General features: G+C 35.5%; 1 protein-coding gene across 4 annotated transcripts; it reads left to right on the forward strand.

Annotated features, from left to right (window-relative positions):
• The first annotated feature begins 13,371 nt into the window (after positions 1–13,371).
• Positions 13,372–14,555, forward strand: LOC107890449 (uncharacterized protein At5g19025). 4 transcript variants are annotated; one of them, XM_016814864.2, is made up of 2 exons: positions 13,373–13,585; positions 13,713–14,555. In XM_016814864.2, exons 1-2 carry the CDS (start codon positions 13,581–13,583, stop codon positions 14,386–14,388), a joined length of 681 nt encoding a protein of 226 aa, XP_016670353.1. In that variant the 5' UTR covers positions 13,373–13,580; the 3' UTR covers positions 14,389–14,555. The 4 variants fall into 4 exon arrangements, with proteins under 4 accessions (XP_016670352.1, XP_016670353.1, XP_016670355.1 ...); XM_016814866.2 differs by having other exon boundaries at positions 13,724–14,555; XM_016814865.2 differs by having other exon boundaries at positions 13,744–14,555.
• The last annotated feature ends 1,228 nt before the right edge of the window (positions 14,556–15,783 follow it).

The following is a 15,783-nucleotide window of genomic DNA, read 5'->3' on the forward strand; positions in this document are numbered from 1 at the left end:
GTGGTCACAGCTGAGCCTCCGTCGCACCGTCCTGCTTATGTCTGTGGATTATCTGAACATGACAGACAATTAGATGTGAGTTTTCGTAAACTCAATGTATAACCCAACATAGTCTATCATATACAATCAGATCTAGATTTGGACCTAAGTCCATAACAGATGCACATATTAGAATCAAATAAACAGAACAAATATATAGAATTCTACCCCCATCCTCTACACACCATCTCCGACCATCCTATCACCCTAAGTGGGGTTAAGAACATCCACCCATCCTTACACACCATATAGTGTTGATGCGACACATAAAAGATAATATGCAGTCAAGCTGCCAGAATATAGGCAAAAGGTTGCCGTACAGATCACTTCCTCCACATATACAAATCTCACCCCAAACACAGATACAGAATACAATATTAACAGAGTTAACATGCTTAACATGCTCGTATATAAATATTATATATATACCCAAACAGAATAATCCTACATACTTATCAGTGTCCTACTCAAATTAGACTATCAAAATATCAGATTACATGAATTAGGGTTTGGTTAGGCCTTATCGACCCTACGGTAGGCCCACAATCGATCAGAACGACTCGTACGACCCTAGGAAAAATTTTAGAATTTTGGGCCCACAAGCCCGTGTAACCCATACGCCCAGATTGGCTTTGCCCGTGTGGCCTACACGGCCTAGCCCAAAACCCACACACTTGTATGGCATACTCGTATGGGCCCACACGCCCAATCTGGCCTAGCCAGTATGGCCCACACGGCCACACTTACATTGTCACACGGCCGTGTCTTGCGCACGGCCTCACCTTCGTCAATCACACGGTTGTGTCTCGCACATGGCCTACCACACAGTCAGCCACACGCCCGTGTGACGTCGACAAACTCTATTTTTGACTTTCTTTGAAACTCGATTTTTTGTGTTCAGAGTACACACATGGTTTGGTTTTGATACGAAAACACTTTCGAGATCACCAGAACTTAAAATCGACATAACAAACTTCCAAAATCAGTCTAAACCCTCAATTAAACCGAATTAATGAAACTGACAATGATGAGATTCAAGTTTTCAACACTTACCCGATTCCCCGAACGATAACGACTATGATTCCGTAAGAGAAGAACTCCATACCTCACGATTCACTGATGCTAAAACCATAATTCCAGTACTTAACGAAAAAGACAACATCGTCAAAAAGAGAAAAACAACTTAAAAGAATTTACCATCCAACCACGACTTACCAACCCGTACAAAAAACCAGAAACTCGAAACACCGAAATTGAAAAGGGGGAAAATAACACAGAACTTCAGAGGAGAAGAAAGAGAAAATTAGATAAATCTCAACTCTTCACTAACAACTCAATCTCAACTACCCACTCACTCAGACTTTTAGTCTTATCCAAACTCTCTCAACCAACTGAAACAAAAATATCACCCAAGCTTACACTGGAATTCAAACATAGGACCTCCAACACACTAACTCCTTACCACTCAAACCTACAGGCTCATTCTGATACGAGTTTACAAACAATATTTTATAAGTCCACCCAATAGATAAAGCTTGGATCAAAAATAACAAAATTTTCCAAATGTAGGACTTGAACCCAATACCTCATACACACACCTAGAATACTTGGCCACTAAAGCAGATACTCATTTATGTCAGATTTCACAAAAAAAACAACAATAAATTAATCGGGGCGTTACAAATCTACCACCTAAAAAAATTTTGGCCTTGAAATTTACCTGATCCGAACAAATGAAGATATTGCTAACGCATCAAATCCTCAGGTTCCCACGTGGCTTCCTCAGAACCATGATTCTACCAAGAAACCTTAACCAACGGAATGGACTTCCTCTTCAAAACCTTAATATCTTGATCCAAAATCTGAACCGACTCTTCCTCAAAAGTTAAGTCCGGTCTAACCTCGATCTACTTAACAGAGACAATGTGTAATGGGTCAAACCGATACCACCTTAACATCGAGACGTGAAACACATCATGGATATGGTCTAACTCTAGAGGTAACTCTAATTGATAAGCAACTGGTCCCGCACGTCTTAGAATTCGATACGGCCCAATAAACCTAGGGCTTAACTTGTCATTACGACCAAACCTCAGAACTTTCTTCCACAGAGATATCTTAAGAAATACGAAGTCACCCACAGAGTACTCAATATCCCTCATTTTTAGATTCGTATAGGACTTCTGTCTATCAAAAGCTGATTTTAGACGATCTCGAATCAGTCTAACCTTATCTTCAGACTCGAAAACTAACTCAGGACCCAAAATCTATCACACACCTAACTTAGTCCAACATAGGGGAGTACGACACTTACAATCATACAAAGCCTCGTAAGGTGTCATCTGGATGCTAGACTGGAAACTGTTATTGTAGGCAAACTTAACTAACGGTAGAAAATCCTCCCAATTACTTCGAAAATCAATTACACAGCTCCGAAGCATATCCTTCAGTATCTGAATCACCCTCTCAGACAGACCATCGGTCTGAGGATGAAATGCAGTACTGAAGTCCAATCTCGAACCCAGAGCTTCGTGAAGTTTCTTCTAGAATCAAAAAATGAAGCGAAGGTCCCTATTAGAAATTATCGAAACTGGAACCCTGTGTAGTCTTACAATCTCGGAGATGTAGAGCTTCGCTAACTTCTGCAGAGAATAGTCCATCCAGATAGGAATAAAATGGGTGAACTTTGTCAATCGATCCACGATGACCCAAACAGAATCCTTCTTAGTGGGTGTAAAGGCAACCCACTAATGAAACCCATTGTCTCTCGTTCTAATTTCCATAAGGGAATTTTAACAGGTTGTAACAAACCCGAAAGCAATTGGTCCTTATCCTTAACTTGTTGGCACGTTAGAAAATATGCAACAAAATCTGTTACCTCTCATTTTAAACCCGTCCACCAATACAGCTCATGAAGATCTCGAAATTACCACCTGGATGCATAACATAAGGGTTACTATGCGTTTCCCTCAGAATCGACTATCTCAGATCAGAATCATTCGATACAAAAATTGACCTCAATAATATAGAACCCTATCTTTATTCAGTCCAAAATTAGATGTACTATTGCTTTCAACCTAACGGAACCGCAAAACCAGAGAATCATCCCCTAACTACTTTTTTTGAATCTGCCCAATCTAAATCTGCTTAAGTTGCAACTCGACTAATAGACCCCCATCATTAAACAGACTAAGACGAGCGGACATTGCTCTCAAATCAGTCATCGCTCTACGAATGAGAGCATCGGCCACCACATTGGCCTTACCAGGATGATACTCTATCGTACAATCATAATCCTTGAACAGCTCAATCTAACGACGATGTCTAAGATTCAACTCCTTTTGAGTAATGAAGTACTTAAGGCTCTTATGATCGGTGTAGATGATACAACTCTCACTATATAAATAGTGTCTTCAGATCTTTAAAGTAAACATCACGGCAGCTAACTTGAGATCGTATTTCAAATAATTCCCCTCATGTAACTTAAGCTGATGGGAGGCATAAGCCACAACCTTACCATCTTGCATCAGTATACATCCCAAATTGACGTGCGACGCATCACTGTACACCACAAACTCCCTACCAGATTCAAGCTATATCAAAATAGAAGCCTAAGTCAGAATAGACTTGAGCTTCTCGAAGCTCGATTGTTACGCATCAGACCAGACAAATGGAATATTCTTGCATAGAAGCTTAGTCAGAGGAGCTGCAATCAATGAAAACCCCTTAACAAACCGCTGATAATAATTCACAAGACCTAGAAAACTACGAATCTCAAAAACATTCTTAGGTTGTTTCTAATCAAGCACAGCCTCAATCAGTCTAGGAACAACTCGGATCCCCTCAGCAGACACCACGTGCCTTGGAAAAGTTACCTCTTGCAATCGGAGTATATTTCTCTCGAAGTATTTGAAGCACTACTTTAATATGCTCATCATGCTCATCCTCAGTCTTAGAATACACCAAAATATTGTCGATGAAGACTACAACAAACTGATCTAGATACAAATAAAAAATTTGTTCATCAGATCCATAAATACAACCGGAGCATTTGTCAAACCAAAGGGCATAACTAGGAACTTGTAGTGCTTATAACGAGTCCTAAATATCATATTATGAATATCAACTTCTTTAACCCTAAGCTGATGATACCCAGAACGAAGATATATCTTCGAGAATACCGCAGCCCTACGAAACTAATCAAATAGCTCATCGATTCTCAGAAGTGGGTACCTATTCTTCACAGTCAGTTTATTCAACTGATGGTAGTTGATGCACATCCTCATGGTACCATTCTTTTTTTTTACAAACAAAATCGGTGCCTCTCACGGAGACATGTTAGGATAGATGAAACCATGATCCAGAAGCTTTTGAAGTTGAGTCTTAAGCTCTGTAAGCTCATTCAGTGCCATACGATATGGAACGATGGACACCGGAGCTGTACCCGATAGAAGCTTAATGCCGAACGCTACTTTTCAATTCGAATGTAAAACCAGTAACTCCTCAAGAAAAACATCTAAAAATTCCCTCATTGTTCTGATATCCCCAACAGAAGAGTTTTTAGAAACTGAAACATTGACGTAGGCTAAAAACACCTCACACTTTTTTCGAACCAATTTCTGAACTACTAGTGCGTAGAATACATTAGACATGTAATCTCAGCACTCACCAATCACAACCACCTCCTTATCATCCTCGATCCTTAAAACGACCCTCTTAGTTACCCAGTCTAAGCTAACTCGGTGCTCAACTAACCAATCCATACCCAGGATTAAGTCAAAATCCTTAAACGGTAGCTCCATCAGATTTGCTGGGAACAAAGCCCTTTGTACTTCTAATGGAACATTCTTATAAAGTCTATTTACCCAAACAGTTACCCCAACGAACTCAGTACAGTAATCTCACAAGAAGTATACTCAACTAAAATCCCTAAATTCTCAGAAACAATACTAGCTACATAAGAGTGTGTAGAACTTATGTCTATCAAAGTAGTATATGGAGCATCAAAAATTAAAAATGTACCAGTGATTACATTAGGGACGTCTCTGTTCTCTCGATGTCGAGTAGCATAAATCAGTGCAGGCTGTCTCGCCTCTGAATGACTAGCACCTCTACTCAGTGCTCTCTGTCTTTGGCCTATACCATTGCCCCCTAGCCGGTCCTCGGCCACTGGGTGGCTACTGTACTGCCCTCTTAGGCTAAACAGAACTCAGTTCTGAAGCTTACATCTGATCATCACGATGTGGACACTCTCTAACCCGGTGCTCTAAAGACATACACCGCAGACAAACTTCTAATCTCCTCCAACACTCGTCCGAATGGCGTCTACTACAGTCACCACAAGGCTGAATCCCAGTAGGAGCAACAGAAACTCCCACCCTAACAAGCCTATCAGGTTTGGTCCATTTCTTAGGCCTCTGAATAGAACTAGAGGGTTCTGGATCCCTCTTATTTTTGCCTCTCTCTTGCTTTGTTCTGGCACTCCACGCGCTTAACCTCTTCGGTGATCTTCGCCATATTCACAAGAACAACAAACTCATGACCTTTCTGCGGAGAAATCAGAACCCTTAGACTATCCCTCAAACCGTCATCAAAATAGACACATTTATCATATTCAGATGCCACCATGCCTCAAGTGTAGCGACTTAATCTGAGAAAGTCAGCCTCATACTCGGCCATAGACTTATCACCCTGCATGAGATTCATGAACTCACGCCTACGAGTATCCACATAGCTCACGCCCATGTACTTCCCCTGGAAGATAGTCTTAAAGTAATCCCAGTTCAAACGATCTAGTTGAGTACTCTCATCAACTGACAGCCATCACTGATAAGCTTTGTCGCGAATCAAAGAAACTGCACATTTTAATTCATGCTCAGAAGTGCAGTCGATGTCGTTCATTATCCTCTCGGTGGCCTTCAACCAGTACTCAGCTACAATAGGGGCGACTCTAGTGATACCCCTAAACAACTCAACTCTATTAGACTGGAGTCGTTTAGTTATCGACCCACGACCTCCAGATCCGAAATGGGGTCAAACGATCCTCTTTTTAAAACTCTCAACATGGCTTGGAACAATGCGTCGTCCCCAGCCGAATGGCTTTGAGACTCAGTCTTAGTAACATGTGAAATCGGTATCTCACTCGTATCCAAATTTGACATACTACCTAAAAAGGAAGACTCAGCTCGAGCCCCCCTACGGCGCTCACCGCGCCTACAAATACCATGATTACGAGTTCCACGAGCACTCATCGTATTTTTAGTTTTATCTACATTATAAAATTTTATGCATCAGTTCCAGTGTTTATTAGCATATATTTTATGCTTAAATTATCAGAACTTCAGAAGTATTTCAGAGGTTTTAGTCTCTAACTAACTCAGTACAATTTCAAAAAGTACTAACTACAGTGTTTTCTAAATTCAAAGATAGTTATAGGATCTGCGCTGGAAACTTGGTGTACCATATAGTCATTCAGGATAAAACAAATTTTACTTGAAACCAATCTTTTTCAAATGAGATTTTGGAACCCAAAATTTACAGCTCGAGTTTTACAACTTGGCTTTGATACCACTAAATGTAACATCCTAAACACAGCTTAGACGTTATGGTCGAATCTAGAAGTGTTACGAAGAAGGGTTTTGAAACCAACAATACTTTGATAAAATCATGCTCAGTTAATTTACTAAAATGTCCAAGTTTTATAAAACATATTTATATATTACTGAAACTGTTATATATAATCCTTTAAAGTTAACTATTTATTATACAGCAGAAGTTTGAAAATCGTTTAAAACAAATCCAAGCTCATGTTTCCAAAAACCATTTATTAAAACTATTTGTTGCGTAAGTGTTTTTGCCAATGTTGCAGAAAAAAGAAGCAAAACAAAATCCAAATTCAAAAGTTAAAATCATAAAGTCCAGAGAGTCCCAAAAATTACAAACTCTCAAGAAAAACCAAATTTTAAAATAAAACCGATAATACTAGATAAAAATAGTTCTCTATCGAGTGGTCACGGCTAAGCCTCCGTCACACCGTCCCGCCTATGTCTGTGGATTACCTGAACAGGACAGACAATCAGATGTGAGTTTCGTAAATTCAATGTGTAACCTGACAGAAATAGTTATACATCATACACATTATATCATATACAATTAGATCTAGATTCAGACCTAAGTCCATAACAAATGCATATATTAGAATAAGATAAATAGAACATATATACAGAATCCTACCCCCATCCTCTACACACCATCTCCGACCATCCCATCATGTGGGGCACCATATAGTATCAATGCGACACATAATAGATAATATATAGTCAAGCTACCAGAATATAGGCGAAAGATCGTCGTACAGATCACTTCCTTCACATATACAAATCTCACCGCAAATATAGATGCAGAATACAATATTAACAGAGTTAACATGCTTAACTTGCTCGTATATAGATATTATATATATACCCAAATAGAACAGCCATGCATGCTTATCAGTGTCCTACTCAAATCAGACTATCAGAATATTAGATCACATGAATTAATGTTTGGTTAGCCCTTACCGACCCTACGGTAGGCCCACAGTCGATCGGAATGACCCATACGACCCTAGGGAAAATTTTTAGAATTCTGGGCCCATACGCCTAGATTGGCCTTGCCCGTGCAACCCACATGGCCTGGCCCAAAACCCACACGCCTATGTGGCATACCCGTGCAAGCCTACACGCCCAATCTGGCCTAGCCCGTATAGCCCACACGGCTACACTCACATCGTTACACGGTCCTGTCTTATACACGGCCTTGCCTTCGTCAGCCACACAATCGTGTCTCGTAAACGGCCAACCACATGACTGACCATACACCCGTGTGGTGTCGATAGACTCTATCTCGATTTTTTGTGTTAGGAGTACACACCTGGTTCAATTTTGATGCGAAAACACTCCTGAGACCAACAGAACCTGAAATCGACATAACAAACTCTCAAAATCAGTCTAAATTCTCAATTAAATCGAACTAACGAAACTAACAATGGTAAGATTCAAGTGTTCACCACTTACCCGATTCCCTAAATGATAACGATTATGATTCCACAAAAAAAGAACTCTGTACCTCACGATTCACTGATGCCAAAACCATAATTTCAGTACTTAATAGAAAAGACAATATCGTCAAAAAGAGATAAACTGTTTAAAAGAATTTTCCTTCCAACCACGACTTACCAACTCGCACAAAAAACCAGAAACTCGAAACACCGAAATTAAAAAGAGGAAAATAAGACAGAACTTTAAAATACCTCCAATGCTCATGCTCACGCTCACCGAAACAAAAATATCACCCACATTCACGCTGGGATTCAAGCACAAGACCTCCAACAGACTAACTCCTTACCACTCAAACCAGTAGGCTCATGCTAATACAAGTTTACAAATAATATTATATAAGCCCACCCAACAAGGATAAGGCTTGGATAAAAAAACAAAATTTTCCAAATATGATACTTGAACCCAATACCTCATACACACACCCAGAACACTTAGCCACTGAAGTAGATACTCATTTGTTTTAGATTTCACAAAAAAATAATAAATTAATCGGAGCGTTACATGTGGTAAGTTCAAATGATGGCAATTCTAGTTCAAACCGGCCTGAAAAAGGTTGTTATTGGGAAAAAATCTGAGAATCTAAATCAAACAGAATGGGAAGAGCTTGATAAAAAGGCATTGTTTGCAATCCAATTGTACCTCGCGAATACAGTATTGCAGGAGGTATTGATGGAGAAGACCTCACCTGCTTTGTGGAAAATGTTGGGAACTCTTTATGCAACTAAGTCTCTAGCTAACCAATTAGTGTTAAAACAATGTCTATTTACGTTTTGTATAAACAAATGTGAGCTTCTTAGAGATTATATCAGTCAATTCATTACTCTTTTAAATGATTTAAAGAACGTTGAGCTGCAGATTGACGATGAAGATCAAACTATGTTATTTTTGTACTATTTACCCCATTCATACAATTCTTTCAGGGAGACCCTTATTTATGATAGAGATAAACTCTCGTTCAAAGATGTGAATGGTCATTTGTTTAGTAGAGACAAACTCGACAACGAGTTTGGTTTGGATAGCAAGGCAGATAGGTAAGCTTCCGTTTTGATAGCATCAAAGAAGCGAGACAAAAGATGTCGCTATTGTAAAAAAAGTTAGGTCACGTCAAAGTAGATTGTTATAAACTGCGAAATAAAAGAGTTGCTGAAAGTAACGGGAAAGAAGCAATTGGTGCTAATTTAGCTGACGAAAGCGATGATGATTTCTTGTTAGTGTCAACGAGCGAAAGCTCTGAGCTTACGTCCAAGTGGATCCTAGATTTAGGATGTTCTTTCCACATGTGTCCCAATAGAGAATGGTTTTTCACATACAGTTCGATTGAAGGTGGAATTGTGTGCATGGGAAATGATTTATCTAGTAAGGTAATTAGTATTGGTACTGTTAAAATTAAAATGCACGATGGGATGATTAAAACACTCTCAGATGTCAGGTATGTACCTGATTTACGAAAGAATCACATCTCATTGAGTATTTTAGACTTGAAAAGATGTAGAATCAACATCGAGTCGAGCGTCATTAAGGTATCTCATAGAGCTCTTATTTTGTTAGAATGTAAAATGATTGGCAGTCTTTATATTCTGGAAGGTTCTACAGTAATCGGTGAAACCGGACGTCCCTTGTCCTTTACGGAGTCGAAGTCAACTCGTTTGGAGTAGAGGCAACTTGGTCATAGGAGGGAAAAATGTATGACCGTTTTGTTGAAGAGAGAGATTTTCTTTTGGATGTAGGTTTTGAAAAGTCAGGGCATTGTGTTCGTGAAAATCAGACTCGAGTTATTTTTTATTTGGCAATGTACAAGTCGAAGGCTAGAAGTCTTCCAGTTTCTAAGCATAGATTCGACTCAATTAATTCCCTGCATAATTCAAGATAGGCTCGTGGCGGGCTTTGGCAAAGATGGCGTTGTGGAAATATGAGTCAAAGTGGAGATTTGTTAAGTATGACTCCTATGTTCAGCCAAATTTGAGAAATAATATTATAGTTAAACTCTGTTTATTTGTTTCAATCAAATTCTGATTAGTTTAAATTATTTTATTATTATTTGACCCATGAATTTAGCCTATAAATAGACTCTTTTACAACCTAGGAAAAAACACACCCATTAAAGATTAGAACTCATAACACATTTAGAGAATTTTGTATTTATGTTTTGAGGGTTCTTTAACTTCGGGTTTCGGGGTTTAGTTTTTATCTACATCTTTTGTACTATTCGTTCTTTTGCCATTATAGTAAATTTATTTTTCCTCGTGGTTTTTTATCCTCTTTGGAGGGATTTTTCTATGTTAAATTTGTGTGTTCAATTTCTTAATTTCTTCCGCTATTTTTACTTGTTCATTGCGTAATCGGGTTGATCCCAACAATTTTTTATTAAGAAAATAAAATATTAAATATAAGGTTAGCACGTGTCACCATCTGATAACTCTATTAATTGGTTTTAATGGTCAATGGGTTAAAGAAAGAAAATTATTAACAAAGAGGGTTAATTGATTTTTTGAGTTAATAGCAAGGATTCAATTAGGTGCTAATAAAGTTGAGGGACTTTATTGATTTTTTTTTATTTGTTCTTAAGGGTTTTTGAGAGCTATAAGCATTTAAAATGCCATGTGATTTTGATTTTAAATTGTGTTAGTTATTTTATATTTTCATTTTACCGGCGATGAATATTAATTTTTTTAAGGTTCATAATTATCTTTTCGAACAATGCCTTTTTCAAGGTCCAAATTTAAGTTCTTTTTTAAGATTTGAAGTCGTATTTTAATTTCTAAGTTGTATTATATTTTATTAAATTATGACATACCACGTATGGGTGAATTTTTTATGTAAAAATATATTTATAAAAAGATCATTTAAAAATCACATGAGCCCTCGATTAAAATAGTAAAGTTGATGTTGTAAGAATCTTGGTTACCTTAGTTTAAATCTAATGATTGATGAATTTATTTTCGGTTAGTAAATTATTTTTGAAAAGCAAAAGGTACCATTATAATAATATTTATTTTTTTAAATAAAAATATTTTTAGTGATTTTCAATTTAATAAATTTTCAGTTGATTTATGATATCAAATCAGTTAAAGGCTTGAATATAGTATAGATATGGATTAAAGTACCTCAAAAGTTCTTGTATTATAGAGAGTGTATCAAATTAGTCCCTCTATTATTAAATAGATCAATTTAGTCCCTATACTATTAAAAAGAATCAAATAAATCCAAATTATAATAAAGTTAACATTTGCTGTATAAAAAAGTCTTGAAAAGTATTTGTTCCAACTACAGTTCAATTCTCAACAAAAGATTTCATTTACGAAACCATACTTATTACAAATATATTAACTCTGTTAAATAGTAAATGATATTTTTATACAGTAAATATTAACTCTATTTTAATTTGACCTTATTTGATTCTTCTAAATAAAATAAAGACTAAATTAATTTATTTAATAATAGCAGAAAGACTAATTTAATAAAGTGGAGGAGCTTCCGGACTACATTCACCTATATGGATATGTGGAGGTCATTGGGTTTGAAAAAGCAATCGTCTCCGCATTTTGTGGTTGACAATAAAATGGGGGAAAAAGTCACGGAAGCCTATCAAAGACGGAGTTGAAAATGAAAACGTGTTGCCACATTTTCTCTCTTTCATTCAAATCACTATGAAAACATGAAAAATGACTACATTACGCGTATTACTATTTTTGAAGGCTTATCTTAAATTCTTATTTATTATTCAAATTTCATTTAAATTTAAATAAATAAATATTAATATTATTAAAACAAACACTCATAATTAAGGGGTCGATTTACTTGTGATAAACGAATAACCGAAAATTTTGAGGGAAGAGGAGATAGGAACTAGAAGAAGAAAAGGTTGAGTATGCAAGTTAAGGGCTTGAGTGTGTTTAGGGGAGAAAGATCCTTCATACATCTTGTGGTGGGATATTTATAGGAGAGGTTCTCTTATCATGTAGCACCATGTCGTTGACAATATTTTTATTTGAATTTAAGAATTTTTGATAAGAAGATGATATTGAACATATTTTTTTTTTTTATTAGATATTTTCTGAAAATAAGAATGAAATAATTGAATTAAATTTCAAAGTCAATTATAATGTTTCAAAAAGAATATGATCTTCAGCTTGACTAAAATGAATAATCAAGTTTGACTAAAATTCTAAGTTTTAACCATAATCACAGTAACCTTTTTTTTAATGACTTATCCAATTTAAAAATTATAAACATTTTTAATAAATTTATCAAAAATTTAATATTTAAAAACTAAATTTCATTTAATAAAATATATTTAATTTTAATAAAATTTAATAAATTGTTATTTTAATTGGGTTTTATTTAAATTAAATGGATAGAGAGATTGAACTTTTCGGAATAAAAAAAATTAAAAATTCAAAAAAAAAATATGTAGAATTAGACAAAAAAAGAAAAAGAAAAGAAAGATAGCTAACTTATAGAAGTTAGGGATGACAATAGGGCAGGATGGGGTAAATACTGCTAAATTCATCATTTCTCCACAATTAGTACACTCTTTAAAAACTGCTACCACTTCCATAGATGTTAAGAGCATCTATCCTTACTCCACCCCACTCTATTTTAATTTAATTTTTGTTATTTATCTTTAATATTTTCAATCTTTTTAAAGTTAAGTACATTAATTTTTTTTAAAAAATCTATCTCATTTTGCTTCATATTCACTTTTTAAAAAAATCTATCTCATTCAGAATTTATTAGGGATTTAAATTTTATTGTGATAAAGAAATTGGTGATATTTTGGGTTAAAATACAACTATGCCATCGTATTATTTGTAAATATTGAAATATATGTTTGCTGTTATATTTTGGGAATATACTTAAACTTGTCTAAGTAATTTTTATATTAAACTTTAAATGATTGAATTTTTTAATTAAATTTTATTATTTAAAGTTTTACTACTTAATATTAGTTTTGATGATTTGAAAACAAAATTTAACAAGAAAATATTTTATTTTTATAATTAACAATAAATTAATTTCTAAAAATTATAAATTAATAAATTAATTTAAAAATGAAAAACTTGGAATATATTTACTTCTTATAAATACTTGTTTTTATTAATTTTTAGTATCATATCAATTTATTATTTTTAAGTATTAAAATAAATAATATTTTGTTTATTAAATTTTGTCTAATTATTTTAAATAAAAAATTCAAACTAAAAGTATGCAAGAGTAAACGGCAAAATTGAGTGACAAATGCAGAGTCAGACATTAACCCTAAAATTTTTAAGACAATGGAAAAGGTCAAAAAAGACTATTCCTTTATTCCTTTCTATCAATTTGGGATTGAAAATTTCCATTTATTTGGTTGTTTCGTGAAGGAAATTAATCATTTGCGGACTAACAAAATCATCTGATCTTGAGGTGGAAACAATAAAGTTGGCTGCTTTTTGAGTTCGTATGAGGTGGGTCTGAATTTGGATTTAGTGTTTGGATTGAAGGAAAATTGATAAGAGTTTCAAATTTCCTTTCCTTTTTTTCTCTTTTCAATTTAAAATTCTGGGTTTGATTTCAAATGGTCAATTTCCTTAGCTCAATCTCAGTCTGCAACTCCGTTGACCAGGCTTCAATCATGGCAAATTCCTTGAATTCAAATGATTTTCTGATGAACTCCAAATCATCATCGTCAAGGAAACAAAAGGTATCCACCAATTCACCAAGTTGTTTAAAAATTCCTTCTTGTGAAAGATCAAGATCTGCTGCCATTGATGTATTCATCTTAATTGCTGTGATTGCTGCTTGTGGATTCTTGTTGTTCCCAACTATAAAGTGTATGTCTTTGAAACTCATTGAATTGATTGAAGCTGCCTTTTATTTGTTTAAAGAGGAAATTGTGAGAACTCCAATGATATATGCATCTATAGGACTAGGTTTTTCTTGTGCTGCCATAGCTACTTGGATTTTGCTTCTATGTACAAATAGGAAATGCAGGAACCCTAATTGTAGAGGTCTTAGGAAAGCTGCTGAATTCGATATCCAATTGGAAACCGAAGAGTGTGTTAAGAACTCCAACACTTTGGTTAAAGATGGTGCTAAAAGAGGGCTCTTCGAGTTGCCCCCGGATCATCATAAGGAATTAGAAACCGAGTTAAAGAAGATGGCGCCGGTTAACGGAAGAGCAGTGCTCGTGTTTCAAGCTCGGTGTGGATGTTCTGTTGGTAGATTGGAAGTTCCGGGGACGAAGAAGCAAAGAAAGGTCAAGAAGTAGGATTTGATAGAAACATGAATTAAAAGCAAATACAGAAAACTAGTCATAATGCAGAGAGGAGAGTGCCTTCTCTGGTTAGTTTAAATAAGCTCTTATGGCTATAAGTTGTAAGGATTATATACAATTGATTATAGTGGAGAATATAATAATCTTTTCTTTTATGATAATTTACATCTGTTGATCATTGAAGTTTGAAACTTTTTCAATATTAGATTAAAATGCTTTCTTTTGATATGTTGATTGCTAATGCTTATGGTGACTATTCCACTAAACTTATCCGGAAAGTGCTTGATTCGGCAAGATACTATGTAGTAAAAGTTTTGGTTTGCCATTTAGCCGATGCCCCCGGGTGTTAAATGCTTTTCCGCAGACATGCCGGACTCATTTTACCGGATACCTTCATGGCAGAGGTAACTTCTCTTGTTTCGTTTCGTTTCATTTCTTTTCGTTTTTTTACGGTTAATTGGCAACTTATTATTATTCTGTTTGTTGTCCAGCTAGTTCTTCATCGGTTTAAACTGTGAAATTTGATTTTGGAACTGGAATTCAAAAGCGGTACGTGGTCTCAAACCTCATTTTATGTTTTATCTAATTTCTGTTTGCATTAAAAGATGGATGAGTTTTGCTTGGCTTGGTTTAGCTATGGTTCAATCTCGTGAGTATATGTATTGTGTTTATCATATGGCAATATGTGCTGGATTAATGCAAAAATGATGGCTTGATGATCCGGGTTGAGCTATCACGAGTGGTGTTAAAATTAAACATACCGGTGTTGGGATACATTAGATTCCTTGATATCTTCGAAGTAGGAAATCTAGATATTTGGTGAATTTAGGCAAGTAGTTGACTTTGTACATTCTGCTTTAGAGATATGTGTCGGTTACAGATATTCGTTCAACATGTGTGGAACATGGATGGATATGTAAAGAGAAATGAAAAGTCGAAACAACTGACGACAACTGGAGCAAAGATCTGTTACAAGATCTTTCCCATCTTGCATTTCCCTGCCGAACTTGAAGTTTTTGACAGGGTTCTAGGGGGCCAGTAGTAAATTATAAATGTTTGGGAGGGTCAAAATGCAATTATACCACCGTACTAATTTATATTTTTATGATTTCTAAAGGGATTTAAAAGCAATTCTACCAATTTGGGGGTCAAGATCACTGCTTGCCCCTTCCAGCTCCGCAGGAAGAAATCTCAAGTTTAAAGTTAGTTCTGAAGATATCATTGTGGCAAAAGTACTATGGAGACTTCTGTACTAGGAGTTAGATTGTATTTTGTTTCTTCTATTAAAAAAATGGGTAAATTAGTCTTTCATTTCTATTAAAAGTTTCATTCACTTGTACTATTTAAAACTGGCGTGATTGACGAAATAACTAAATAGTTATACATGGC

The sequence above is a fragment of the Gossypium hirsutum genome, chromosome D09, assembly GCF_007990345.1.
Source record: "Gossypium hirsutum isolate 1008001.06 chromosome D09, Gossypium_hirsutum_v2.1, whole genome shotgun sequence".
Taxonomy (NCBI): Eukaryota; Viridiplantae; Streptophyta; class Magnoliopsida; order Malvales; family Malvaceae; genus Gossypium; species Gossypium hirsutum.